At 35.7% G+C, this 27,113-nt stretch overlaps 1 protein-coding gene across 1 annotated transcript in view; it reads right to left on the minus strand.

The window, feature by feature from the left end:
• Nucleotides 1-1,453: 1,453 nt before the first annotated feature.
• DNAJC10 (DnaJ heat shock protein family (Hsp40) member C10) overlaps nt 1,454-27,113 on the minus strand; it is a 44,740-nt gene continuing 19,080 nt past the window's right edge. Inside the window, exons 11-23 of the mRNA XM_037044336.1 lie at nt 26,008-26,097; nt 25,127-25,240; nt 24,148-24,262; nt 18,718-18,845; nt 17,619-17,735; nt 12,373-12,474; nt 10,895-11,050; nt 9,786-9,919; nt 8,640-8,693; nt 8,226-8,373; nt 6,953-7,072; nt 5,010-5,114; nt 1,454-3,889 (exon numbers count right to left, since the gene is read on the minus strand). Coding sequence (XP_036900231.1) covers nt 3,878-3,889; nt 5,010-5,114; nt 6,953-7,072; nt 8,226-8,373; nt 8,640-8,693; nt 9,786-9,919; nt 10,895-11,050; nt 12,373-12,474; nt 17,619-17,735; nt 18,718-18,845; nt 24,148-24,262; nt 25,127-25,240; nt 26,008-26,097 — 1,395 coding nt within the window. The 3' untranslated portion in view covers nt 1,454-3,877. The remainder of the gene's footprint in view (nt 3,890-5,009; nt 5,115-6,952; nt 7,073-8,225; nt 8,374-8,639; nt 8,694-9,785; nt 9,920-10,894; nt 11,051-12,372; nt 12,475-17,618; nt 17,736-18,717; nt 18,846-24,147; nt 24,263-25,126; nt 25,241-26,007; nt 26,098-27,113) is intronic.

A 27,113-nucleotide genomic window follows, 5' to 3' on the forward strand; every position in this document is an offset into this window, starting at 1 on the left:
GTACTGCAGTCATACTCTAGATGCGTTAAATTAGAAGCCAAACCCTCAAGTTGAAGCCTTTAAGATCGCAAAAGGGCCTCTCACAAGAAACACTGGGCACATTTCAGCATGCTGCCTTTGCACTGGACATGTGGGTGGGGGTGTGGTAAGCCAGGCTGAGTCCATGTACGCCTGTTGACAAATGTTTCTTAGTTTGCTATAAAGCTTGTCGGTGTCATGGACACAGGTCCTGTTGCCTTTCAAAGCTGGCTGTTTCAGGCCAAAGTCTTAAAAGTTAGGAAACCAGAAGTAAGACCCAAACCTTTGCTCCTCTGACAAACTGGAAGTTGAATTTTGTTCTAGTGTCGGTGCACCAGAGGTGGGGTTTAATGATACACCGTGTCTCCGTCGCTCCTCCCCAGTTCACTGTGGGGTTTGTACTGTTCACCCGATATGTAGAAGTCCCTCAGCTAGTTTCTGGATTCCCTTCAGAGAGAACTGTTCTGTATGGGCTACAGATTTCGTGTGTTCATGAGAGGAGGTGAGTTCAAGAACCTCCTGTGTTGCCATCTTGTACTGGAACCTATTCATTCTTTAAAACAAAACAAAACAGAAACCTTTTTTTTGTACCTCTTCAAATAAAATGTCCGGAATAGCAGTTGTTTAATGAAAAGTTCTCTATCAGTAATTAATTAATATGGAACTTTTTCCCCCTGGAGGACATTAGCACAGACCTTTCTGAATGATTACTAAATACCGGAACAGCAGGCTACCAAATAATACAGTCCTGGACTCATCAGTGATACAAGCCCATCTGGCATCAGCCTCAGCCACAGTTTCGGTTGGTTACCACTTATTAGGTACATCTAACAGGAGGGCTGGGGGCAGCAGGGGTGCAGCTACACCCTTTGACATAAAAATAAAGGACTTGAGCCCCAACATTTTTTACATACAATCAATAACACATTTATACTTAAGGTTGGTGGCTGACCTAAATTTTTGTTATTACTCATTTTGAAAACAAGTTTATTCACAAGAAGTATTGGGGTATATTTAAGTTTTGGTCTATGAGTAAAGTATATACTACCAGAAATATTACTTCTTTTTTAGGAAAAACCTCTTCAGAATCAATTTTTTCCTTTAGGTATTATAGAAAGTTTAATATGCATTTGGTTAACTGAACCTTTGTATTACTTCTTAACTGTCATGATAGGCTGAATATATGCATAATTTAAGACATTTATCTGACTTTGTTCATACATATAAGGATTAAAACTAGACTAATTACTGTACACAAATTCTGTTAAAATGGTTTGAAAAAATACTACTTCCTCATTAAAAACTTTCCCATACTAAGTAGCTTTGTAAATGTGTCTGATAAGAAATAATGTAACTCTTTTTGGATGAATGTACTTTCTTACATACTGTCAGAAAACAAAAAAACAATTTAAAGAAAAGTTTTACAATATAAAAGTCATTATACAATAATTATTTCATTTTATTTTTCTTTCGTCTTAATCATATACTTTAAGTAAAAAAGATAGGAAAGATGTTCAATAAAAACTGGGAAACTGAGATAGGCAAGCAGCATTAATGCCAAAAACAAGTTCCAAATCATTTCACATAGCCACACAATCAAATGCATCTAATTTTCATACCCGGCTCTGCGAGCGATGCGCCGTGTCACGTGAAGCCACCTGCACACAAAACGGTGCTGCTGAGGGACTTGGCGCTCTCTGAGGTGCTCCGCTGCACGGGTGCGGCCATCCAAACCTTTAACTCGGTCGGCTGTTTTTTAATTAACCACTGACGCTGATATGATCGAAGAAAATAGCCTCTCGATATATATTACTAATACGATACATATTACTTAACACGACTCCCAGGTAGCACTGGCCTCAGAGCCGATTCCACAGGCATATACTTAGGTCAAATTTTAGGGTATATAATTTTACTACTTTACGCACTGCTTAAGATGTTTTTCAATTAAATTTGGAGTTACAGGTAGTAGTGTACAGTCACTTATACACTTGTTTATAGATTCAGAGTCAGAACTGTGAGTGACATGAACTTGGGAGATGGGGCCGATGCCTTCACTTCCATTCATACTCTCCTCAGGGTCCAGCACAGTGGTATTCATGTAACTGGTACAGTAACTCAGTTGGTATTTATGAGGACTTCCTTAGGTATTTCCTTTTAGGATTCTTATAGAAACAAGCTAACTTAAAGAATTTTCTAGGCTTTGAAAATTTAATAAATAAAAGGCACTTGCCATTACTGATCATAATTCAACAAGGTTAAATTAAGGCTCAAAGTGGAGATTCTTCTGTATGTGCCTACATGTGTCAAATGAAATCTGAGATAAGGAGGTAAGAAATACACTACAAATAATATGGGAGAGACTATAAAGAATAGGGTTACACTTGAAAATAAAAAATCTATTACTTTTTCTATAAATTGTAGTTGTAAATATTTATAAGGAAACACTGGGGAAGGAGGTAAAGTGGTATTAAAAAAATAGACAACATTCTTCCAATATAATAAAGCATAATCCTAAAAAGTTTTGGGGAAAACGGAATATTTTTTAATTCACAGAACTCTTTAGATTTATACTGGGTTTTTTACTATTCCATACACCCTAAATTATACCTAACACCTGTTTTGTTAAAGGGCAAGGAAACAATATTTGGATTGAGTCTGAACAACTGAGAAACTAAAAGGTCTCATCCTTAGATTTATATACTTAATTTTCTTAGAAAAATAACTTGTTATTGTACCAATATTTATCTGAACATGGCAGCCTCCAACAGTCAATAATTAGAACGACCGCAGTATCATAATGACTTACAGGGAAACAAAACTGCAAAGTCCTTTTTTCCTATTTGAATAATGAAGAGATTAGTAAAACTAATAGTCAACAACTATGAATAAAAAGCAAATGTAAACAAAAGAGACACATCAAAAGAGTCCAGAGGGCAAAACCATAAAATATTAGAAGATGCTTCAAAGTTACTTATTATCACAGGGAAAATTTTTATGAAAAACACTTAGAAAATAAATTAAGACATATCTTTAAAATATAGAACTCTAAATACTTGATATGTTTGGGATACTATACAGTATTCTGTTAATTGCTATACATATTTTTCCCTGCAGATATTTCTGAATGCTGCAGTAATCTATAGAATTTGTTTACTTACTGTAAAATTTTGTTCTCAATTGTGAAAAATTAAAATCAATTATTTAACCTTTAAGTAAAGAAAGAAAATGAAGATCTCTTCACTAGGATATATCATGAAAATAGGATATCTATTTATTTTGCCACGTCATGTTTTTAAGTGAAATATATGACTAGAGAATCAATGTGAAGAACCATTAGAAGAACGGGTGGCTGCAAACCAAGTTCTCCCTTTTCAGGCGAGTCACGCACTTTAAGTGATGATGTTCGCAGTGGACAACTCAGGCACGTACTGGCAGAGGCTCCTGTTCAAGCCAGCCAGCCCAAACACCATTTCCAGTAGTCAGCAACCTATGGCCTCGGGACTGAATGTGGCTTGTGGCCTATTAGTGGATGTCCCTCAGCTAAGAATGGTTTGTACATTTTCCAAAGGGTTGTGAAACAAAACAAAACAAAACACAAAACAAAAGAGCCATATGTGACCAAGAACTGCATATGGTCTACAAAGCCTAAAATGTTTATGATCTGACCCTTAACAGAAAAGGCTTGCAGACCCTTCATTCATACCGATGTTGTATAGACTTTCGATGGTGCAATTACATGTCCAATATAATGTTCTTCTATTCCCACCACGAATGTAGTAAGAGTCTAAAATGATGTCTTCTGATGTCACGTCACCACTTGTCAGAATTTCTTTTCATTTTCTCTTCATCTTCAATATTAAAGCTCATCCTTCAATAGTAATGTAAAAGTAATTACAAAAGAACCATGAATTTATAATATTAAAACAAGGCAAAATACAATAATATAAACTAACCAAAGTTTTACCTTCTCAAAAACAAGTACTTTCTGTTCTTATATAATGGATCACACACACAAAATGCACCTCACCTCCCAATGACAATATTTGAGACAACGGTATCAGATGGTTCTTACTTGCCCCCTGACAGACACTACCAATTACTTTTATGCTTTCAAGGTTGTATATTGATGTGCTCTTTAACTAAATTTCAGTTAAGATATTCTGATTTATGACTAACAGTGTTTTCTATTTCAAATGTTTAACTTGAGATAAAAGCCACAATTTAAAAAAATGAATTGAAAAAATATAGCTAAACAAACTATCAGAAAAACACTTTTTGTTTACTGAAACCAAGAAAATACACATCCATAATCCTTTCCCTAACTTTTAGATTTGGATACAATATAATTCTGGAGGCAGGTTTTAAAGCTTTCTCTATCGGGGCCTGCAAGTTCTAATGATTTCAGGCCCTTCATGCTGTTCTTTAGTCCTTTCAAATCACAGGAAAAGAAACCAAGAAACCTCCAGGTGATTGTATCAAATTCAGAAAGCACTCTAGCATTCACAGATTCTTTGGTCTGAGTCTGTCCTAGAATGACAGTGATTTAAAGATGAAAATAAACAGCCTTTCCAAAGAGCACGGGGGAAAATGTTGCACTACTTGATAGGTTCAATCTCCAGGAGAGGTCCAGATGAACACGGACTCCAATATTTCCTGACTATACCAAGAACAAAAAACTATTTGTTATCCAAATGTGTCAAGAGGCACCAGTATATTTATTCCTACTAAGCCCATGCTTTACTTATGTTTGAACAAAATTTAAATATTTCTGGCCATAGTCATGATTTCTTCTTAAATGGTTTTGTCCAAATTTCTAAATATTTCTGTGTCTAGTGGTTATACTCTTGATTCTTATATTTTCCAAAGAAGAAATTTCCAACTACTTACTATTTTTTGAAGCTTCATTTCACCTGTTTATTGATACATATAAAATACAGTAAGCATAAATTTAGATGTTTGCCAAAGTCAGCTCTCAACTCAGTCCTTACCTTATTTCTCTTTCCATCTTTTTGAAGACTCTTCAATTTTTCATGTATTAAGTTAGCAATCTCTTTTGCATCTCTGGAATCTATTTGCTCTCCCCAGATATTTCTCTAAAATTAAAAACACTTTTCTTATAATTTTGTAAGTATTAATTAAAACATGACATTTCCATCTAAGAAATTTGACTAAATAGTCCTTAAAGCTCCAAGTGCTCAAAACTGAAATTTCTTCAAGGAAATAATACTACAAAAGCACAGTTAACCCTTATTTACCTGAAATAAATACTATGATACTGTTATGGGGACATGTAGGTCAATTCCTTGGAAAAAATGCATCGCTAACTCAAAACGCCTCACAACAGCTAAGCTATGTAAGAGAAGATGTGCCCAGAGGACTCACATCATTCTAACCTAATACAACCACTGGCACAAACAAAACCATGACTAACTGTAGCAATGGAAAACACTGTATATCCCTGGTTTTCATCTGCCCACAGCAGGAAGGTGGCTAAAAAGCTGGGATAGGAACAGATGAATGCACCTAACTCTTCCTTATTTGGGACCTGCAACCACCTGTTTCCTTCTTTGTGAAGGGAACCCCACACTTGTATGTCAGGATTTTGTTTCTTTGTAAAGTTCCCACCTTGGTTTGTATTTCGGTTTATTCCAATTGTTATTTTGCTTTGGCCCTCTCATCTGGCCTGGACTTCCGGATGCCACGCCTGTCTTTCAGTTTGGACTGATATTTTCCAGGCCCTAATCGGTCCTAAGAACTCTAGATACATGGTTAACATCATCTTCAAAGAGCTCCCACTATGGCCTGATCATTTCTGTGACTGCTCATTAGACTGGTATTTCCCCAACATCATTTTACATGAAAAAGCCCCTGTTTAGCTCGCTAATTTCTCAGCTCTTCTGAGAACTGGGAAGTAGAGCTAGTCATTTCAAAGGAAGAAAGATTCAGGCTCAGGTATAATCTCCTTTCCCCTCAAGTTGTGCTACCCTGGGCTGTCTTAACATTGAGTTATTAGCCCCTTGGACTACTCAAAATGCTTCACTGAAAAATCCAGATGCCTTACAATTTTAGATTTCTGAAATTCGTCATTAATTTCTTTGTTTAGCTCTATTTCAAAATGTATTATAATTATCAACATGAGATCTTAATCTGATATTCTTTCTCAAAAAGTATATATTAAAATATCTGAAATTATTTCATGTTTTACCAGAAAACATGAATACAGTACAACGTAAGTACATATTTATTCTACTTTCAAAAATGTCCTTCTTTTACTTGGGAAAACAGCAAAGGTCTTGACTGCTTTCAGCCAGCAATCACAGTGGCTGGCAGACAGATGCCTGTGTGTATTAATAATGGTAGAAGTTATCCTCTGAATCTTACGATCATTGGTAGATGTCTAGTTTCGTGTTGGGGAAAAAAATGTCACTGGCCCAAAAAAGGAATGATGACGGAACCAAGCGACCCTCACATTTACCCTTGGTCTAAACCATCAGTAAATAGCAACGTTCAGGTGCTAAGGCTGCTGCGAAAGTACAATAGTACACTATCCTTTCTTGGAAAAAATAATTCACTTTAACAGTAATATATGTTAATTCTATAAAAGTAGGAAATATAAAACTTCATAGAAAGTAAGCACCTTCAATTCTACCACCCAGAGAAAACCACTATTATTATTTTGGTATGTCCTTTGAGTAATTTTCCTCTTTGTGAGTATAAAAATTTTAAGGTAACGAAGATTGTTATCAACTGTGGGACCAAAAAAACTTTTAAAATTACACAGTGTATATGTAAAAGGAGCTTGTTTCAGTAATGTGCACTAAAATAACAACGGGAGAAGAAACTACAGAAAAGCATTACTCAGACCAAAAGAAAAACCTCTAGTGCTCGGCCTGCCAAGGGGAAGGGCCACAGAGGAAAGCCCCGTACATACCTTTGCCCTTTCGTAGGGATAAAACTTAACAGTTGGGTAGGCTCTGATACCAGCTTCCTGGCATATCTGAGCATAAGCCTGACAGTCTACTTTTCCAGCTTTCACTTTTCCTTTAATCATCTGAAAAAAGAAAAATATGGTTTACTATTCTCTTTGGCATAAAGTATTTTGGCAACCAGAAAGCAAGGTGATAACTAAACATTTCCAATTTTTATAAACATAAGAATTTGTTGCTTAAAAAAGTCTGATCAAATAAGATTGCTTCTGAGTAAGACGGCTTCCAAATTCTCACTGGCTCTTTACATTCATTCCTATCTGTCCGGCACCACCTCTCCAAAAGCAAACAAACTCTCCTTTGCCATACCAAGTAAACTGGGAAGCTTTACGCTAAATACCTCACCTTCTCCCTGGTAGCCACACCTTGTCCGCCATGGCACAAACATCTCCAGTTCTGTCTGCATTCCTCTTGTAGAAGGCTGACTACTTCAGCTATGCTCTCCCGTCCCCTCCCTGAAAGATCTCTCTCTCTTTTTATTTTTACCGATGAAAAATCACTTTTTTTTTAAAATTTGAGTGGCTTTATATTTTTAAAGTAGATTGCATTGATTATGCTATTACAGTTGTCCCATTTTTTTCTCCCCTTTATTCACTTCTTCCCTGCACTGCCCCCCTCCTACCAGAATTCCCCACCGTTCAGGTACATGGGTCACATATGTAAGTTCTTTGGCTTCTCCATTTCCTACACTATTCTTAACATCCCCCTGTCTGTTTTGACCTACCATTTATACTTCTTATTCCTGGTACCTTTTCCCTATCCTCACCTCCCCCCCGACCCCTGCCCCGCGGATGACCCTCCATGTGTCTACAGCCATACCACCCTGAATGCGCCGATCTCATCTGATCTCAGTAGCTAAGCTGGGTTGGGCCTGGTTAGTACTTGGATGGGAGATCTCTCACTGTCTTTAGCATATACAAATAGGATCAAAAAGGATTCCTCCCTAACTGCAGGAAAAGGAAACAGGGAACACACAGATGAAGTGAAGCTTTTGGCTGTTCAGGTTAGGTAGGTGATGTTGTCATCCAAGGCAGAGAAGTTGTTAGCTAAATTTTTAAATAACGAATAAAATCTACTGCAAAGACTAGAGTTACAAAAATAAAATAGTTTTTAAAATTGAGATGGAACATTTAAGAAAAACGAATATTGAAAATGTTTTAGCTAATTACTAAGACATACATGTAAGTACAACTGGTTCAGTAGCCAGACCAGACTCACCCTAGCCAAGAGCTCAAACTCAGGAGCAAAGTTTTGGCAAGGCCCACACCACGGAGCATAGAAGTCAACCACCCAGTGGTGTTTCCCTTGTAAGACTTTTTCATCAAAGGTCTGCGGTGTTAGATTTATGGACGCTTGAGGCAAAAATCTGTAGTGAGAAATTAATTATTTTTCATTATACAAAACCAAAGCAAACTTCCAAAATATAAAACTGCAAAACTTTGTAAGTTAAAAATGACTTCAAAGAATGACAGTGTAACAAACCACAACCTTATTTTGTGAATTCTAATTGTTTACTAAGTTTTTTAAAATGCTAGAACTTCAAATGGCTCACAGCAAATTTAAGTACAGACATAAAAGGAAGGTCAATAGCATTATATCCATTTTATACAATGATGTATTTCAATTACTCACCCTAGGCCCCAGATTCTTAGGGAATAGGCATCCCTATTCCAACCATTGTAACTACTGCAAAAAAAAAAAGAGAATATTGAGTTGTAAATAGTTGTTTTCATTATTAGCTATATTCAGAAAATAATCTCACTGTAGCAACTTAGGTTAAGTATAGCCCAATGACTTGAGCATCTCTCTTCTCAGATATACTTAGATAAAAACACTACTTACATGGCTTCCCAAATAGTATTTTTCACTAGTCCTAATGGTATGTGTGTGCTTCAGACCGACCAGCTGGACATCTACAGACCCGAGGTAATGACCTAGCTCACAACGTCCGAGGCTTTAGTGTTTGGACCTTTACTCTGGTTAGAACTGTGTGTAAAATTCCTACCCACTTTTAAAAGCCATATCAAAAGCTACCTCACAAATGCAGTATTTCATGATTTTCCCCTCACAGTTGTGGATCCCTTACTCCTTTGAAATCCATGGCTCATTTTTATTTTTTTCTTTTATTATTTTTTTAATATCAATGTATGGTTGCCTCCCGTGTGTCCCCTGCTGGGAACTGGCCCGCAACCCAGGCATGTGCCCTGACTGGGAATCGAACCGCGATCCTCTGGTTCGCAGGCCCGTGCTCAATCCACTGAGCTACACCAGCCAGGGCTCATTTTTATTTTTTAATATTCAGTATATTCTGCCTTGCTCTTTTTTCAGTGTTTTACCTGAAAAACCATGCGGTGTTATGGTAAGAGGGCACTGAGACAGAAGGGGTTCACACCCCAACTCCAAACCTCAGCCACTGTGACCTACGTTATTTGATTTCTCTAATAGGAAGGGCGATAATTTTTGCTTCTCAGGGTATGTGTGAGGACCAGTGGAAATAATGTAAGAAAAGATCTCATATAGTGCCTGAAACTTATCAGGAACCTAATAAATATTAGTTGCTTCTCTTCTTATTTCTTCCTTACTAGACTGTCAGCTTCATGAACAGCATAACTGCTCAACTCTCTCTTCATCCTCTGAAGTTCTCATTAGCACGATACCTTACACAGGGGCTCCCCCAAAACATTTGTTGGGTTAGCATTTAGTCAGGATAACTTTTAAAATTTAACTGTATAAGTAAGTAACTGTAAAAAATGTCTTCAAATTTTAGACAATACTTACTGATATTGATGACCTTTACTTGATTTGGGGGGGAAAAATCTTATCTCAGGGTATCTCTGAACATTTTCTTCGGCACAAAAAGAATGATACTGTTGGCAGTCTATGCTGCCCACATTGATCAGTCCAGTTAATGTCTATAAAAAAAGAGAGAAAGAGGTCAGCGTGATAAGAATAAATTTACCTCCATAATTACTTCATATATATTTGCAATAGAGATACTGTCACTACGAGATGGTTACTATATTATTTATCAGTGATTTTCACCAAATAAAGATGACTAAGGGCATTACACATAATAGCACATAAACTAGAAATCTAACTTTGTAGTTCAGAACTTACTGCAATTATTGCATATTAAATAATCAATTTCATTTACCTATTACACAGGGAAAATAATGTATTTCTAAAATTCAAAGTATTAAAACCAAGATCTAAGGAAGGTCTTCACAATGCTGTTTCAAAGACTGACTTTTTCAAATGGAGATATGAGCTGTGGGGAGCACTCTGATTCATATCTGAACTTAAAAATTTTAATGAATGGAGCACAAAATTTATTTACCTCAAATGTTCAGAAACCAGCGATCACTTTAACTCACAGGTTTGTTAATTTTTTTAATCTTAGACATACATATAAAATATTTACTGCATTTTCCATTCTGGTATTTAAATAATTTCTTTCCAATCTTCCATGAGTTATATAGCACTATTTCTATGTGCATGAAATTTTAAAAATCTAATGTGTTATAAATCAAGGCTATTTTTTGTTTTTGTTTTTACTTTTAAGTCCTACACTTGTGAAAAAATGATACATTTAAGATCTAAAAATAAAGAAGCAGACACATTTCATTATAAAATAAAGGAGATCTTTGGGTTGACTTTGGCAGAAATCTGGTTAAATATATATGAAGTGGCACATGAAAAGGGTAATCATTCTCTATACTCACCCAACAGACAGAAACTGAGTGGAATCTAAGTGGTATGATCAGAACTCTTATTAAAAAAGTCATAATAATCTAGAGGCAGGCTTATTCATCTCAGTTTCAAAATAATTCTGTTAAATAAACATCCTTAGTAAATGGTAAGATTTAAAATAAGCTAGTTTACTATACCCGGGCCATTCTTTTCCATTCTGGCATTAAAACCTGACATGGATGACACCACGGAGAATAGAAATCAACCATCCAGACTTCATCATGTTTCCTCTGTTTAACTAGTTCACTGAAAGTAGCAGGTGTCAGGGAGATCACTGAAGGATTCCTAAGATCCTAAAGACAACACAGCTTTCATTGTAACAGATGTAAACAAAAGAGTTTTTCCACATATTCTTGGCAAATTGTTGGTATCTGTCATTTAGGAAAAATTATTTTTGAATGATAAAAAGATAGCTAAGGATATTTTAAAGAGAATCTATACTGAATTATTTTTAAAAGGAAGAAATAAGCCCTAATTTATTAAGTTTGGATTTTGACTATCAGTCTTCTTAAATCAAGGTATAGTTTGTTGCTATTTCTATGTATCACTAAAATAAAGAGGCAACTTTATTTAAGATTATGAGTAGATGAGGCAAGGTTTCCAAGAGCTGCCCAGATGTTTACATTAGCCATATTCAGTTCTGAAACCATTGAAACCAATGAACCAATAACAGAACCAATAGATATGTAATAGATAATACATATCTATTATATGTATCTCTATAGATACATATAATATCTCATGATATATTATATATATCTCTACATTATATCTCTACATGTCTCTACAGATCACTTGTTCGATGCTATTTTAACAAAGCTGCAGTCTGTCACAATTGGGTAATAGTAAGGAAGATGTTAGCTTCATTGGGGAAAATAATCAAAACCGAAAACTATTATTCTGGAGGAGGAGGGAGAGAAGAGTAGAACAGAGAAGAGGTGTGGTCACTACATAAATAATAAGCTAAATTTTGTTATTCTTAGGAAGCCCCTGTTAACTACTTTAGCCAAGTAAGACTATTAGTGGGAAAACAGGAGATGCTCTAGATACAGGGCACTTCTGTGTGATTATAATCACAGGTGTGGCATAGCTGCCCAGGCTTGAAAGAGGCCCTCCAGGGGGGTTGGGTCAGACTGCCCCCACACATTTCCTGGATAATAATGGGCTCACTCCCATCTCATCTATATGGGATCTAAAAGAAATAAGCTGTGGTGGTTCTATCTGAGAAAACATGGAGGGGAGTGGCAAAGCTTTATGAAAGATTATTTCACATATTTAATAAATAGTTTTGTCTATTTCACGTATTTAATAAATAGTTTTGTCTACTAAGTACAAGGTACTGAAATAGGTAATAAACAAAACACATACTTAGTGTTTATAGTAAGTATATAATAAAACATTAGTAAATTTAAATTCATTTTCTTGTTAGAAAATATTTTGGCACAAAAATAATAACTCCTGTTATTAAACACAATTAACTATTTATACAAAGTGTACGGATACACAGAAGGATCTACAGCCATGAACTTGTTGCCTCGGTGCTTCATAATACTGTAATATTAATGTAAAACACGTCTGTGAGACAACCGTAATTGAACAGCAATAAAAACCCTACCTCTACAAACTCCAGGATCTGTTCGGCAGAGTGATGCCCTTCGTACTCGTGCACGCTGGACTGGTTGAACACCACTGTTGTGGGGTAAGCCTGGATGTTATACTGTTAAGAATAAAAAGACAAACTGAACATGACTTATACATTTAACCTATCTGTTTCAAATTTATAACCAGCTTGCCTTTATTTAAGTAAGAACAAGATTTAAAAAACCCATTGCTAAACTGCTGGTGATTGAAAAATTTTAGCCTGGCCAACTTTTGCAAAGAACATGGTACTGATGAAGACCTAACGCTTATTTATAGGTACTCCACTGGATATAAAATCCACAGGCATGAAACAGAGAGGGGGGCATGGGCAATTAAGGGTTTGGTGCCTTTTCACTCTTCAGAACTAACTTGCATGAGGCTGTAAAGAGCAGGCTGACTTCTAGCATAAGTCATTTCCGATACCCTAATAAATATTCCAATTGTCTAGAAGTAGAAAAAAATCAAGAAAATAGAATAGCATGAATAAAAATATATTAATAATTAATGTGAACATAACTGTACTTTAAGTTAAAGAATTATGAATCATGCCCTAATAATGTGGCTATTTTTTTTCTTTATATTCAAGATAGCTGTTATGGTACAAAACACTACAATTTCCTCCTCAGAATTAACAGGAACTAATAAGGAAACATTTCTTTAAAGTTTTAATTTTTATTTATTTTTTAAAAAGTTAAAAAGAGATCTGTAGATTTGCCATAGTTGAATTTCACATCTTTAACGTTGACACATTTATTAGGAAAATGAAATCTTTGACTAGGATTAAAAATAATTTTAGATTTATTTATTTTTAGACGGAAGTGACCTGGCTCACACCCCAGGCATGTGCCCTGACTGGGAATCAATTCGGTGACCTTTCGGTTTGCAGGGCAACTCCCATCCCACTAAGCCACACCAGTCAGGGCTCAAAAGTAATTTTAGAAAAAATGAAAACATTTGTCAGATTTTTGTAAAATGAGTGCAAATATTAAGAATTCGTTACATTAATAAAACAATTAAACATAACATTTAAGAAGCACTTATTACATGTCTAGCACTTTTTCAGCACTTCCGCATGTAGTTTCTGTTTCTCACAACAATGCTATTAAGCAGCTCAAATTACTAAGTCAACTTTACAGATGAAATCATTGAGATCTTGTCAGGCTAAGCGACTTGGCCATGACCCACCAAGTAGTGAGTAATCCTGGCTTGTTCTGGGTGAACCAATAGCATAGTTTTATAACCTTGCATTTTATTTGATTACCTATAGGCTATTTAATAATTGAGATAAGTAGAAAAAGTAGAATTCAAATTAAGATAATTTCTGTATCTTTGCTTAGCATACAAGGAATTCAAAACCAAAAGCCTATTTGTTTCATTTTAAACTTATTTTAATAAAGTTAAAAAAAGAGAGAGAGAATTATCTAACAAATACCCACATATCCATTCCCTAGATTTAAGGAGGATTAGCTTTTTTTGCCACACTGGCAGACTGTCCAAGTTCTTTCTGGATCTCATTTCCTTCCCTTCCCAACACTAGGAGCAACCTGTACTGTTTGAGCATTTACAAGCTTTCTGTAATTTTATCACACTCTTTACACTGTCCTCAAACCTGCTTTTTTCCATTTTCCCTTGTGTTTTTGAGATTCACCCATGCTGGTAAAGAAATCAGGTTTTAAATACTCCACTGTGTGACTGGATAATTAACTTATCCATTTACCTGCTATTGTGAGGTTTCTAAATTTTGTGTTAATTTGATTAGATGGGGAGGGTATTTCGTAGTTTGCCCTTTCTTGATGACTAGTTAAGTTGAACATTTTTCACATTTTTGGATTTCCTCTTTTGCAAAATGTCTATAAACATTTTTTCTTTCTTTTTTTAAATTTATTTTTTAGAGAGAGAGGAAAGAGAGGGAGAGAAATATCAATATGTGGTTGCCTCTCACATGCCCCCAACTGGGGACCTGGCCTGCAACTCAGGCATGTGCCCTGAGAATTGAACTGGCGACCCTTTGGTTCATAGGCCAATACTCAGTCCACTGAGCCACATCAGCCAGGGAGTTTTTTTCTACTTAAAAAATTACTTATAATCTTTAAATATTCTGGACACTAAGGCTTTGTTAGTTGTATGTGCTGCAAAAACATCCTCAGCCTGTTCTGTTTATAGTGTTTTTTTGGCAATAGTTTTAACATTAATGTAGTCAAATTAATTCATAGTCATTGATTTTTATATTTAGTTTGTTTTCATCTGTGAGTATGGTGAAAAATTATTCCTCATACAGGCGCCATAAACATTTCATCCTACATTTACCTTTTTAAAAAAGTTTAGTTTTTATGAATCTTAATTTAAAATACACACAAAAGCAGATAATAATAAAGTCTCATGTACTCTTGTAGCTACAAAAATAATTCACTCATGGCTACTCTTAATTCAAGTTATATGTTCTTTGGCTTTAGTCCTACCACAAATTATTTTAGAGAAAATTTCAGATAGTTTATTATTTCATCCATAAATATTTCAATATACTAAAAACATACGGACTTTCCCCCAAATATACACAACCACACTATCATTTTCTTCCCCCAGCATATTGTTTTATTGTTGTTCAAGTACAGTCATCTGAATTTGCACCCTCTACTTCCCCCCAACCCCAGCCCCCCCCCCCCGCCCAATTCTAAACTCCTTGACTTTGGCCCTAAGTCCTTTTATAGTTGTTCCTGAAAACCCTTCCCCCCCTTTTCTTTCATTATCCCCTCCCACGTCCCCTCTGGTTACTGTGAGACTGTCCTTAATTTCAGTCTCTGGTTATATTTTGCTCGCTTGTTTTGTTGATTGGGTTCCACTTAAAGGTGAGATCATATGGTATTTGTCTTTCACCTCCTGGCTTATTTCACTTAGCATAATATTCTCCAGTTCCATCCAAGTTGTCTCAAAGGGTAGGAGTTCCCTTTTTCCGCCCCCCCCTGCTGAGTAATAATCCATTGTGTGAATGTACTGTAGTTTTTTGATCTACAAATTTACTGATGGTCACTAAGGTTGCTTCTAGTACTTGGCTATTGTAAATTGTGCTGCTATGAACATTGGGGTCATAGGTTCTTATAAATTTGTGTTTCAGGATTCTTAGGATATAATCCCAGCAGTGGAACTGCTGGGTCAAAAGGCAGTTCCATTTTTAGTTTTGTGAGGAAATTCCATACTGCTTTCCACAGTGACTGCACCAGTCTGCATTCCTACCAACAGTGCATTAGGGTTCCCTTTTCTACACATCCTCTTCAACACGTGTTATTTGTTGATTTGTTTATGATGGCCATTCTCACCAGTCTAAAATGGTATCTCACTGTGATTTTAATTTGCACCTCGCTGATGGCTAGTGATGCTGAGTATCTTTTCATGTCTCTGGGCCCTCTGTATGTCCTCTTGAGAGGTGTCTGTTCAGGTCTTTTCCCCATTTTTAAATTGGGTTGTTGGTTTTCCTGGAATGAAGTAGTGTGAGTTCTTTTTATATTTTGGAGATCAAACCCTTGTCCGAGGTGTCATTGGCAAATATGTTTCTCCTTAGAGTTGGTTCTCTTTTCATTTTATTGCTGTTTTCTATAGCTGTGCAGAAGCTTTTTATTTTGATGAGGTCCCATTGATTAACTCCTTCCTTTATGTCCCTTGCTCTACAGGACATACCAGTGAAACTACTGCTGCGTTAAATACGAGATTTTCCTGCCTATGTTCTCCTCTAGGACTTTTATGGTGTCACGACTTACATTTAAGTCTTTCATCCATTTGAATTTATTTTCACTTGATCTTAGCCCAAAGGCTAAGAAGTGATGAATGTATTTTCATATATAGTATAAGTTGATGACTGAGTTTCACTTTTTTGCATATAGCCATCCAGATCTCCAACACCATTTGTTAAAGAGGCTATTTTTCCTCCATTTTATGCTGCTGCCCCCTTTGTCAAATATTAATTGACCATAGAGACTTGGGTTTATTTATGAGCTCACTATTCTGTTCCATTGGTCTATGTGTCTGTTCTTATGCCAGTACCAGGCTGTTTTGATCACAGTGGTCTTATAATACAATTTGATACCAAGCATTGTGATCCCTCCTACTTTGTTCTTGTTTCTCAAAATTGCTGCAGCTATTCGAGGTCATTTATGGTTCCATATGAATTTTTGGAATGTTTGTTCTGTATCTATGAAATAGATATTTTGGTATTTTAATAGGTATTTAATAGGTGTTGAATCTATAAATTGCTTTGGGTAGTATGGACATTTTGATGATGTTAATTCTTCTAATCCATGAACATGGTACATCCTTGCATTTGTTTGTGTCTTCCTTAATTTCTTTCTTCAGTGTTGTGTAGTTTTCTGAGTACAGGTCTTTTGTCTCCTTGGTTAGGTTTATTCTGAGGTACTTTATGTACCTTGTTGCTATATCAATTGGGATTTTCCCCCTGATTTCTAAAAGTTAACAATAATTCCTGAAAATCATCAGATATCCTGTCAGTGTTCAAATTTCTCCAGTTCATTCTTTAGTGTTGCAGTTGGTTTGTTTGAATTGCATCCACATAAGGTCTAAACTTGTATTTGAATGGTACGTCTTTGACATTTTTGATCTTCTTCCACTTACAAAAAAACCTGTGCAATAAACTGGGTGCTTATCCTATGAAGTTCTCTGTGCCAGGATTTGCAAATTGCATGCCCATGCTGTTGCTTAACCTGTACCTCTGTGTCACTGGACTGTCCATACCCCGATAGACATGATGACTTGATTTAATTTAGATTTGATTTTTCTTCCCAAGACTATTTTATAGGGATCACTCTATACTTTCATCATGAGGTATAAAATTTCTAGTACTTCTTAGAATGAAAGAGTAAATATCAACTGACCTCATATCTCATTCATTGTTTAATTTCCTTCTATTAGCTAGTACTACAAAGAAAGCAAAAGAATAAAGCTACAGACTACAAAGAGGTAATATTGTTAAAAAATATAAAGATCTTAAAATAATTTAAAAATCATATATGTTATCAAGTCAACTAAATATTTTCCTGAGTTTAATAAATAAGACCATATCTACATTTAACTGCATATATTATTCCATGTTTTAATACATAATTTTGTTAAATTTATTTAAACAATGTGTTACTACTCTAAATGTGGATGTATGTTTGAAAAAGTTGTTATTTTAATATTGGATTAGAACACATTTTTAATACTTTGCCTTACCATGTTACAGAGCCTTTCATGGACTGTACAATCTAGTGTGCCAAACTTAAGCTGACCATAAAGATGCTTTGATGCTTTTCGTAACTCTGGCAATAAAGCTCGGCATGGTGGACACCACTATAAAAGAAAAAGTACTTATGAGCACTGAGCCAAATGAAACAAACAAAAAACACATCATTTTTGCAATAAGCAATAAGCTAAGTGTAAGACAAACTATACTTGCAAATGCTTTTATACTTGCTCTGTCCAGAAAGAGTCCAGCTTTTGTCAATATAATAAGAATGGTTTGCATGACATTGAGGTAACCTAGCAGCCAAGGACAGTAGACTGGAATGTGCATGCATGAACAATGATGACTTCACTGTACTGGTCAGTGGGTTTGGGTAGACAGTGTTGGGTTAGCATGTGTACTGTATGGCCACTGCATTCAAAGTAACAGAGCAAGTAGAGCAACAAATCTCCATCAAATTTTGTGTTAAGTTTGAACATTCCTCTGTGGAAACTATTTGGATGTTTCAGAAGGCTACACCTATGGGTATCTGGTGACTGGCACCTTCAGCACAACAACATGACCGCTCACACATCATGTCTTGTGCAGTTTTTTGGCAAAATATCATATCACCCAGGTGACTCAGCTCCCTATAGCTCAGATTTGGCACCCTGTGACTTCTGGCTATTCCCAAAACTAAAATCACTTTTTGGAAGGGAAGATATTTCAGACATTGATGAGATTCAGGAAAATACAATGGGGCAGCTGATGAAGATTGGGAAAACTGTGTGAGGTCCCAAGGTGTCTACTTTGAAGGGAACTGAGGCATCATTGTCCTATGTACAATGTTTCTTGTATCTCACACCTTCTTCAATACAATAAATGTCTGTTTTTCATATCACGTGGCTGGATACCTTCTGGACAGACCTCGTATACTTAATCCTTAGAGAGGTAAGTATATCAGTGCTCTCGTAGATGCAGTACATGGTAGTAGCCAAAACTGGACAACACAAATCTAGTACCCATGGTTCAAGGTTATCTAGAAAATATCTTTTTGCTATAACAAGAAAATCTGACAATACTAAATTATGACAGATAAAAATAACTTACAGGGGCAAAAAAATCAACAAGCCATGGTTCTTTGTGATTGGCAGGAAAATTCTGAGGTCCAAGTGTGGTAACATGAGAATGAATACTTTCTTTGGCAAAGGCAAGTATATCATAGAGAATCTTCTTTCCTTTGAAAGGGAGTAAGAGAAAAGTTATAAATCCATATTCTGCCTTTTATTCATAAAAATATTTCAAAGTTTTTATGCTTAAAATACTAAAGAAAGGAAGATAAACTCATGAACAAATTGATTTTGGTGAGGTTTAAATGTTCTGTAAGCTTTACATACAGAGGAACCCTTTCCTTTACCCTTCTGTTTCTCGGAGGATTCAGTTAAAATGTCAGCATCTTTTTGAAAATGTTGATTTATCCTCAGTGGCACGATTATAACTTCCTTGTAGTATTGATTTCTTTATGCTTACCTGATCTGTTCCTATGGTCTAACTCCTAATTCTGTTTCTTCAACCTAGACTTCTATTATGAATTCACATTCTGTATTGCCAACTAGGGGGTAGAAAAATTAACCTGGAATCATGTAAACATTTCAAACACAATACTATGTCCAAACTAAAGTTTTCTTCCCCCTAAATTGCTTCTTACTTTCCCTGTCTTGGCATAATCATCTACTAAGTAGAAGTTAATGGCATAATCATTCACTAGGTGCCCAAGTAAGATTTCCCAGAGTGACTCTTGCTTTCTGCCTCTGCTCTTGTATCACAGCTACATCCATTGCATCTCTTGCCATCTCCAACCTCAGTTTAGGCTACTGCTGAAATTCAGTTTGGCTTACTTCAATAATGAAGTTGGTCTTTCTGCTATTCCTTAACTACCATATTTTTTGGACTATAAGATGCACCTCAATGCCCCCCCCAATTTGGGAGGAATAATGGTTGTTAATGCTGCTGTTGAGTTCTGTTTACATTTATATTGATGAAATATTATGTTATTTATGTAATTAAATATTTTACATTTTTTGCTTCAAAAATTTTACCCCTATTTTCCTCCTCTAAAACCTAGGTGCATTGCATTTTCTGCATTGCTAACACAAAAAACATTAATCATGCTGCCATTGCCTAAAGATCATATACAGGGTCTGGTACACATAAAATACCTTTTTATTAGGAAATCTTTTATTACAAAATCATAAGCATGTAATTCTGTAACGTAACAATATCATACTCAAGCACGCCATATGACATTTTAGGTGCAATGTTCAAATTGAAACTATAAATTATTATACCCATATTATTACCAACCACAATCAAGGAGGCATTACTTCTGCTGGACACTGTACTTCTTGGCTTGACAAATAATAGCTTTCTCAACACAGTCCCTTTGACTTATTCACTCAATGGTCAATATTAAGTCAAGTACCTATTATGTCTCAGACCCTGTTTAAATGCCACAGGACATGCAAAAATAGAAGAGATACATATAATTTTCCTTGGGCTTATAGGCCAGTAGAAGCGACAATTTCACAAATATTTAAATACGGTGATAGTGACGCCACATTCTCCTTTTCCCCCCATTCTTTAGCTGCTGCTTTTTGAATTGTTTAATGAATTCCTCTCTTAGCTTGTCCCTTAAAAGTGATACTTAGGGCCCTGATCTTGTCCGTCTGTTCATTCAGACAAGCTCATCCTCCTTCAAAGCTTTAATTCCTTGATATGATGATTACTTATATTTGTACTTTTAGCCCAAATTCCTCTCCTTAGGCTCAGGCCTATATTCAGCTGTGAACTGGGGGCGCCTACTTCACACCAACTCCTCCCCACTGTTCTCTGCAGGAAGTGATGCAGTCAGTCACTCAACTGTCAATTCACCAAGGCAGAAACTTGGGGCTCCTCCTCCTCTTCTTCCACATCTAAACAATCATCAAGTTACACTGATTTTGTATTCCTGTTATTTTTAAAACTCCGCCCACTTTTTTCCATCCATATTACATGATTTAATGAGCAGCCATTTTTTCTTACATAAATGATTGCACCAGGCTTCTACCTGCTCTCCCTTCTTCCAGGCTTGCTTCTAACCACGCTAGGCTTCCAGTCACATTTCTAAAACGCACAACTAGTAAAATCGTATCTCTGTTAAATCCACAAATGCATCTGCTGCTTTGTCCTCAGCACAGAGTCCACATTCCTTTACCTGACAAACGTAACACATAATTTGGACCCCTGATGCCCTCTCCATCCTCAAGCCTCATTCTTTTCCAACACTCAACATTCCAGCTATCCTGTCTAGCTTTCTAAGAATAGCTGAAGCTCTCTCTTAAGAGTCCATGAAAAGAACTGCTGGTTTCTTTGCTTAGAATGTGTTTGCCACCTCTTTATTTAAGTAACCATTACTTATACTTTATATCTCAAGGAAGAGATATAAAGATTGCTTTCTTTATCCTCAGAAAATTATTCCTCCTAAATGTTCTTCCTAAGTGTAACCCATGGCTGTGTATCTCTTGGCATTCAGTCTCCAAAACAGCCCCCAGTGATCTCTGCCTCGTATACTCTTACCATTGTAGGACTAGGGTTGGTACATGTGACCAACAGAACATGGTGGATGTGGAATCAAATTATAACAGATACTGCTGCTTCTCTGTGTGTGTGTTCCTTTCTCTGATCATTCATGCTGGAGAAGCCAGCTGCCATACTGTGAGCAGTCCCAAAGACAGACTCACGTAATAAGAAATCGAGGCCTCCTGACTATTCCATGAGTCAGCCAGGAACCAAATCCTCTGGCCTCATTCTACCCTCAGATGACTAGAGTTCTCACCTACCTTGACTACAAGCTCATGAAAAGACCTGAGTCAGAACCACTCAGCTAAGCTCTTCTCAGATTCCTGAACATCAGATACTGTGTGAGTTGATAAATGTCATTTAAGTCACTAATTTTTGTGGTAATTTACTACTCAGAAATAGATAACACTCCCCACTTCAGGCATCTTAATATACGACCATTGACTTGTCTGCTTTCCTTACTAGTCCATAATGTTCTTTATGGTAGAGATTGAGTAAATTTCACAATTTCCCCCTCTCCCTTGTATAACTGGCACATGCAAATAACCAATACCTATTTAAATTCAAAGAAATGGTTTAAATTATGCTGTAAAATTAGTGACAGCACACAAAAGAAGGTACAATACTTGGGGATTCCTGGTGTATTTCCTGGGGTGGGGATGCTAGGCCAAGTTTTGAAGGGTGATTTGGAGTTTGCTAAATAAAGGGGTGGGCAACAGTGGGTTTACAGTTATTCATATGGAGAAGTAAATGAATAAACACAAGAATAAACTCTGTTTCACGTACTCACAAGTGTAAACCTACTTTTACCAATGCCTGTATTTTGCGGGGCAGGAAGTAATGGTTACAATGCAGGAGGAAGAAAAATTCTGTACAAGGACACAGAGAGTGAAAGAACATTGTGTTTTCAAGGATCCTCTAGTAGCTGGAGCTACGAGTATTTGGAAGGGTGGAGATGAGTGACAAGGCCAAAAACGCCAGCAGAGGCAGACTGTAAATGCATCCTGTTAATTTAACAACTAAATACTGAGTTCCTACTACACTCCAGGGACCATTCTAGGTGCCAGAAATAAAGTGATGAGCAAAACAAAGTCATTGCTCCTATGAGAAGGAATCTGAACTTTATTTTAAAAGAAATCAGGAGTCAAGGCAGAAAAGTGACATGAGAATGTTCTAGATGTTCAAGGGCAATAAATGCAAATAAAACCACTAACCCACTGTAAAGGAGAAAGGCTATGAAATGGAAAACTGTATCAGAGGATAATACTGTACAGGAAGGAGATGACAGACCTGAAATAAGGCCGCAACTGCAGAGAAGTGGGAGAACCTAAGAGATTTTAGAAATAAAAAAGAACAGAACTCGCCCTGGCTGGTGTAGCTCAGTGGATTGAGCACAGGCCTGTGAACCAGAGGATCATGGTTTGGTTCCCAGTCAGGGCACATGCCTGGGTTGCAGGCCAGTTCCCTGCAGGCCAACTCCCAGCAGGGGACACACCAAAGGCAACCATACATCGATGTTTCTCTCCCCCTCTCCTTTCCCCCTCTAAAGATAAATAAATAAATAAAATCTTAAAAAAAAAAGAACAGAACTCCATTATTAAAACTTGGTCATTTCTAGCACTTTAAGGAGGTAACATTTAATTAGCTGTAAGCCTAGGCTTTGGAGCAGACATATTTGGATACAAAAATCTACCTTGACTAGTTGGTTACTGGTTGCTGTCATGGGCTAAAAGGAATTTAATCTCTCTAAGTCTCAGTTTTTCCCCAATCTGGATTGTTGTGAAGATAAAAAAATGAAAGTGCACAAGTATGCAAAGCCTTTAGAAAAATGTCTACCTTAGAGAAAGTGCAGAATAAACAGTAGTTATTACTAGGATTACCTCGCCAAGCAAGCTCTGTTCATATCGATCCTATGGCTTAAAGGGACAAAGTTCTTATTCTTCTGTACTTACTTTGGGAAACAGCTTTCAAATGTTATCCCAATTCACATAGTACCTCCTGACTTATACTATGCAGAAGTCTCTTTATTTGATTTAATTAACTTATATATAATGACCATTATAATGGTTTTTATGTTTGTTCATAGATCTCCTTCCTCTCACCTGCACTAGATATTTTAAGCTGCTTGAGAGCAAAGTCCATGTCTTACAACTTTGTATTCCTAACACCTGAAACAGGGCTTGCCACATAACAGGCAAATATCTGTTACTTACTTAACAGATATTTAATAGTTTGTCTCTTTTGCTACATTTCACGTCTTCCAGGAACAGGGACTATGATGTATACCGGACCCTAGGAATTCGAACTTTGCTTGAATGCAGAGCTAAAGTCACAAACAAGTTGAAATGTAGAAATGTAGTTATAAATTCAAGAAAGAGGACAAAACAAGTTAACAGAGATGTCTGGTAGTCTAGTTGAGGAAAATCTGAACAATTATCTATAAACTGCCCATAATGGCTGAGATGCTATATTTTGGCAAACTGGAATGAAAACTGTAGGTGCTACTTACTTTTGTCAACAAGCAAGAAATGCACTTAAATTCCTTCCTAGTCTAATATGTCATCACAGTTCTCACTGAAACACTGATCAAGAGTTAAAGGATATAAAATAACTGTAATTCAAAATGTCTTTCCCTGCAAGAAACAAATTTACTGATAAACGAGAGCAAAATTATTTATAAGTATGTCAATACAAGGTAAAAAGTAAAATTAAAAATTACAGTCATACCTTGTTTTATTGTACTTTGCTTTACTGTGCATCACAGAAGTTGTTTTTTTACAAATTGGAAGGCGAGACCCTCTGCCAGCAAAACGATTACAACTTGCTTTATTCTGTTGGTCTGGAACCGAACCCACAACATCTCTGAGGTATGCCTATACTATTTGAAAATGAAGATACGTTTTCTCATTTTTCCCCTCTTACCATGATGAATTTCATATTCTTTGGTTCCTTGTCCTTTAAACACTGCTAGACATGGCTGGAAAACATAGAGGTCACTGCAGATGGCCGGTGCAGGGGAACAGTCAAACTTGCCAATCTGGAGCAGAAAGAGAAGGTTCAATTCCTCGAAAATGAAATCTTCTCCATACAACTGATATTCATAAAGGTAATCACAAAATGACATTAGTCTAACAACACAGTTTCTAAACAGAAGTTAATGGGCTATAAATACAAGAGACAGAAATAATTTACATTTAACACTGAAACAACTAAAATTTTTTTAGTTAAAAAAATTTCCTAGAATTCAAATATGTGAGATAATACAAGGTTAAGAAAGCCACCCTTCTAAAAATGTAGAGAATATCTATATAATCTTGGGGTGGGGAGGAAAAAAAACACCTTTTCATGTGAGTCCCAGAAGCAAATAAAAAAAGAAAAAGGTTGACATTTTCACATAATGTGGAAGANGATGGCCGGTACAGGGGAACAGTCAAACTTGCCAATCTGGAGCAGAAAGAGAAGGTTCAATTCCTCGAAAATGAAATCTTCTCCATACAACTGATATTCATAAAGGTAATCACAAAATGACATTAGTCTAACAACACAGTTTCTAAACAGAAGTTAATGGGCTATAAATATAAGAGACAGAAATAATTTACATTTAACACTGAAACTCAACTAAAATTTTTTTAGTTAAAAAAATTTCTTAGAATTCAAATATGTGAGATAATACAAGGTTAAGAAAGCCACCCTTCTAAAAAATGTAGAGAATATCTATATAATCTTGGAGTGGGGAGAAAAAAAAAAAACCTTTTCATGTGAGTCCCAGAAGCAGATAAAAAAAGAAAAAGGTTGACATTTTCACATAATGTGGAAGAAAATTAGTTATTTAAAATACAATTTTATGTATTAAATTAATAAAGCACACTAGCAGAAAGCAGGGCAGAGTAATTTTTCTTACTTGAATATGTTCATTTTTAAGTAGAGTCTTTAGTTTCTTCAACTCAGGATCAGTTGAATTTCCATTTTCTCCAAAATAAAAAAATAAGAGCCATCGATGATGAGCCAAACGATCCTTAAAAGTGATTTAGTAAATTAAAAAGTAATGTTAAAGACAGAAAATTTTGAGTTCTAGTATTATTATTCTCTTAAGTTAATTTTAATACTCCTACCCGTTATTTCAAAATAATGTCAAATATTCAGACACATCATGTTCTTATTTTGTAGCTTATTTGGAATAATGCTATGTAAATCAATTACATGAAATTAGAGAAAGATAAGAGTTACTACATTATAAAATCTTAATGTAGACACCCGTGCCAAAAATGGTTTATTATAATGTAAAAATATTTGCTATCTGGTTTTAAATGCATATAGCTAAAATTTGGGGAGGTGGGGCAAGTCAGCTTTTTCAGGTTTACCAAGTCTGGTGGGTTGACAGACTTAGAAAGCTCTGGGATAAATAAATAGGAAAAAAACCTGATTGTACTATAAACTAAGTATTTCTAAAGCTGCTTCTTCATTTCCAGTGAATAATATAAACAGCTTTGTAAGCAAGAACATAAAGTTCCCAATCTAGTCCAAAGTGGCTTTGTGATGAAAACCTCGCCTTTTCTGACACTGCTGAAGCCTCCCAGGGCTGGGTAGGCTTTATGACACTACTGATCCTCGCTGTAACACCAGCAGCTCCAACAATGTGAGTTTCACCTAGAGATGGCTCAGATGCAATCCTTTGAAAGTGCTATACTTTCTCTCTGGTGATGCATAAAGTAAATGCTGATTTTAAAATATTAAGACTTGAAATGTTACCAACATTACTATTAGTTATTACAAAAATATTACCTCTAGTGTGTCTGCCGAAAGTAGTTCAAAATCTGGAAGATTATGCATTATTTCCAAATATATTTCTTTAGCATCCAATGAATTAAGAAACTAGAATAAAAGAATCATACTCTTTTTAATCAACATCCATTTATGTTAGTGTCTTTGTTTTTTTGTTTCCACAAAAGAATTTAAGAAAAATAGTCCCAGAAGTTAAACAATTTTTAAGATTTTTATTCTAAATGTTGTCTTCCCGCCTCTGAAAAAGCTATTACCATATTTTTGCGATTATTAAAAATTGCATAACTTGGCTGTTTCTTTAAAAAGGTGATGTAAAACAAATTCAATTATTAGGTGTTTTATTATCTGAAATAATCCTCATAATAACCTAGAGAACTTCTGAATCATGAAGAAAAAGCTGTATTACATATATTAGGTTCAATACAATTTTAATGCAAACTACGTTTCACAGAATGCCAATGCGTTACAAATTCTTTAAGAATTGTTAAAACACTAGAACATTTGATGATCCAAAGCACTCACACCCCAACCAGTAATTAATAGGAATTAAGAACTTTTAACTGGAAAACTAGAATGGACCTTGTTTATTAGAGGTTTTCAGAAAGAATGGCCAAAAAACCATGAGTTTTGCAGAGTAAACTATACTGATTAAAATCTTATTTTAATTTTCAGAGTGGTTATATCAAGAAAATATATACGGGCTGAAAACACAGTTTAATGTATATCTTTCCTTACAAACAATCCATGTTTGAAAATTCAAATACAGTATTACTTGAACAATCTAAAACTCCATTAAAAACTTGTAGAAACTACCAGTGTATTCACAGTTTAATTGTGCTTGATATAAGGTAAGCATCACCATATGGATAGAAACAATGGGAATAAGAACAGAAAACTCAGTTTTTTTTCTGAAAACTTTATAGCATAAATATTCTGAAAACTCTTTATGAAATATCTTCTGTTACTGAAGGCCTTAAAAGGCCAGCACAACCGGATTCTTTCATGCCTCAGTACTAGGGCTCATTCACTTTAGCCACATTCATTAGGAAGGTTTCACTAAAAATACTCCACTTGTAAATGTTTGTGATGAATCCTCTAGAACCTTC

Source organism: Sturnira hondurensis, unplaced genomic scaffold (genome assembly GCF_014824575.4).
Source record: "Sturnira hondurensis isolate 20B ecotype Veracruz unplaced genomic scaffold, ASM1482457v3 Scaffold0004136, whole genome shotgun sequence".
In the NCBI taxonomy this organism is placed as follows: domain Eukaryota; kingdom Metazoa; phylum Chordata; class Mammalia; order Chiroptera; family Phyllostomidae; genus Sturnira; species Sturnira hondurensis.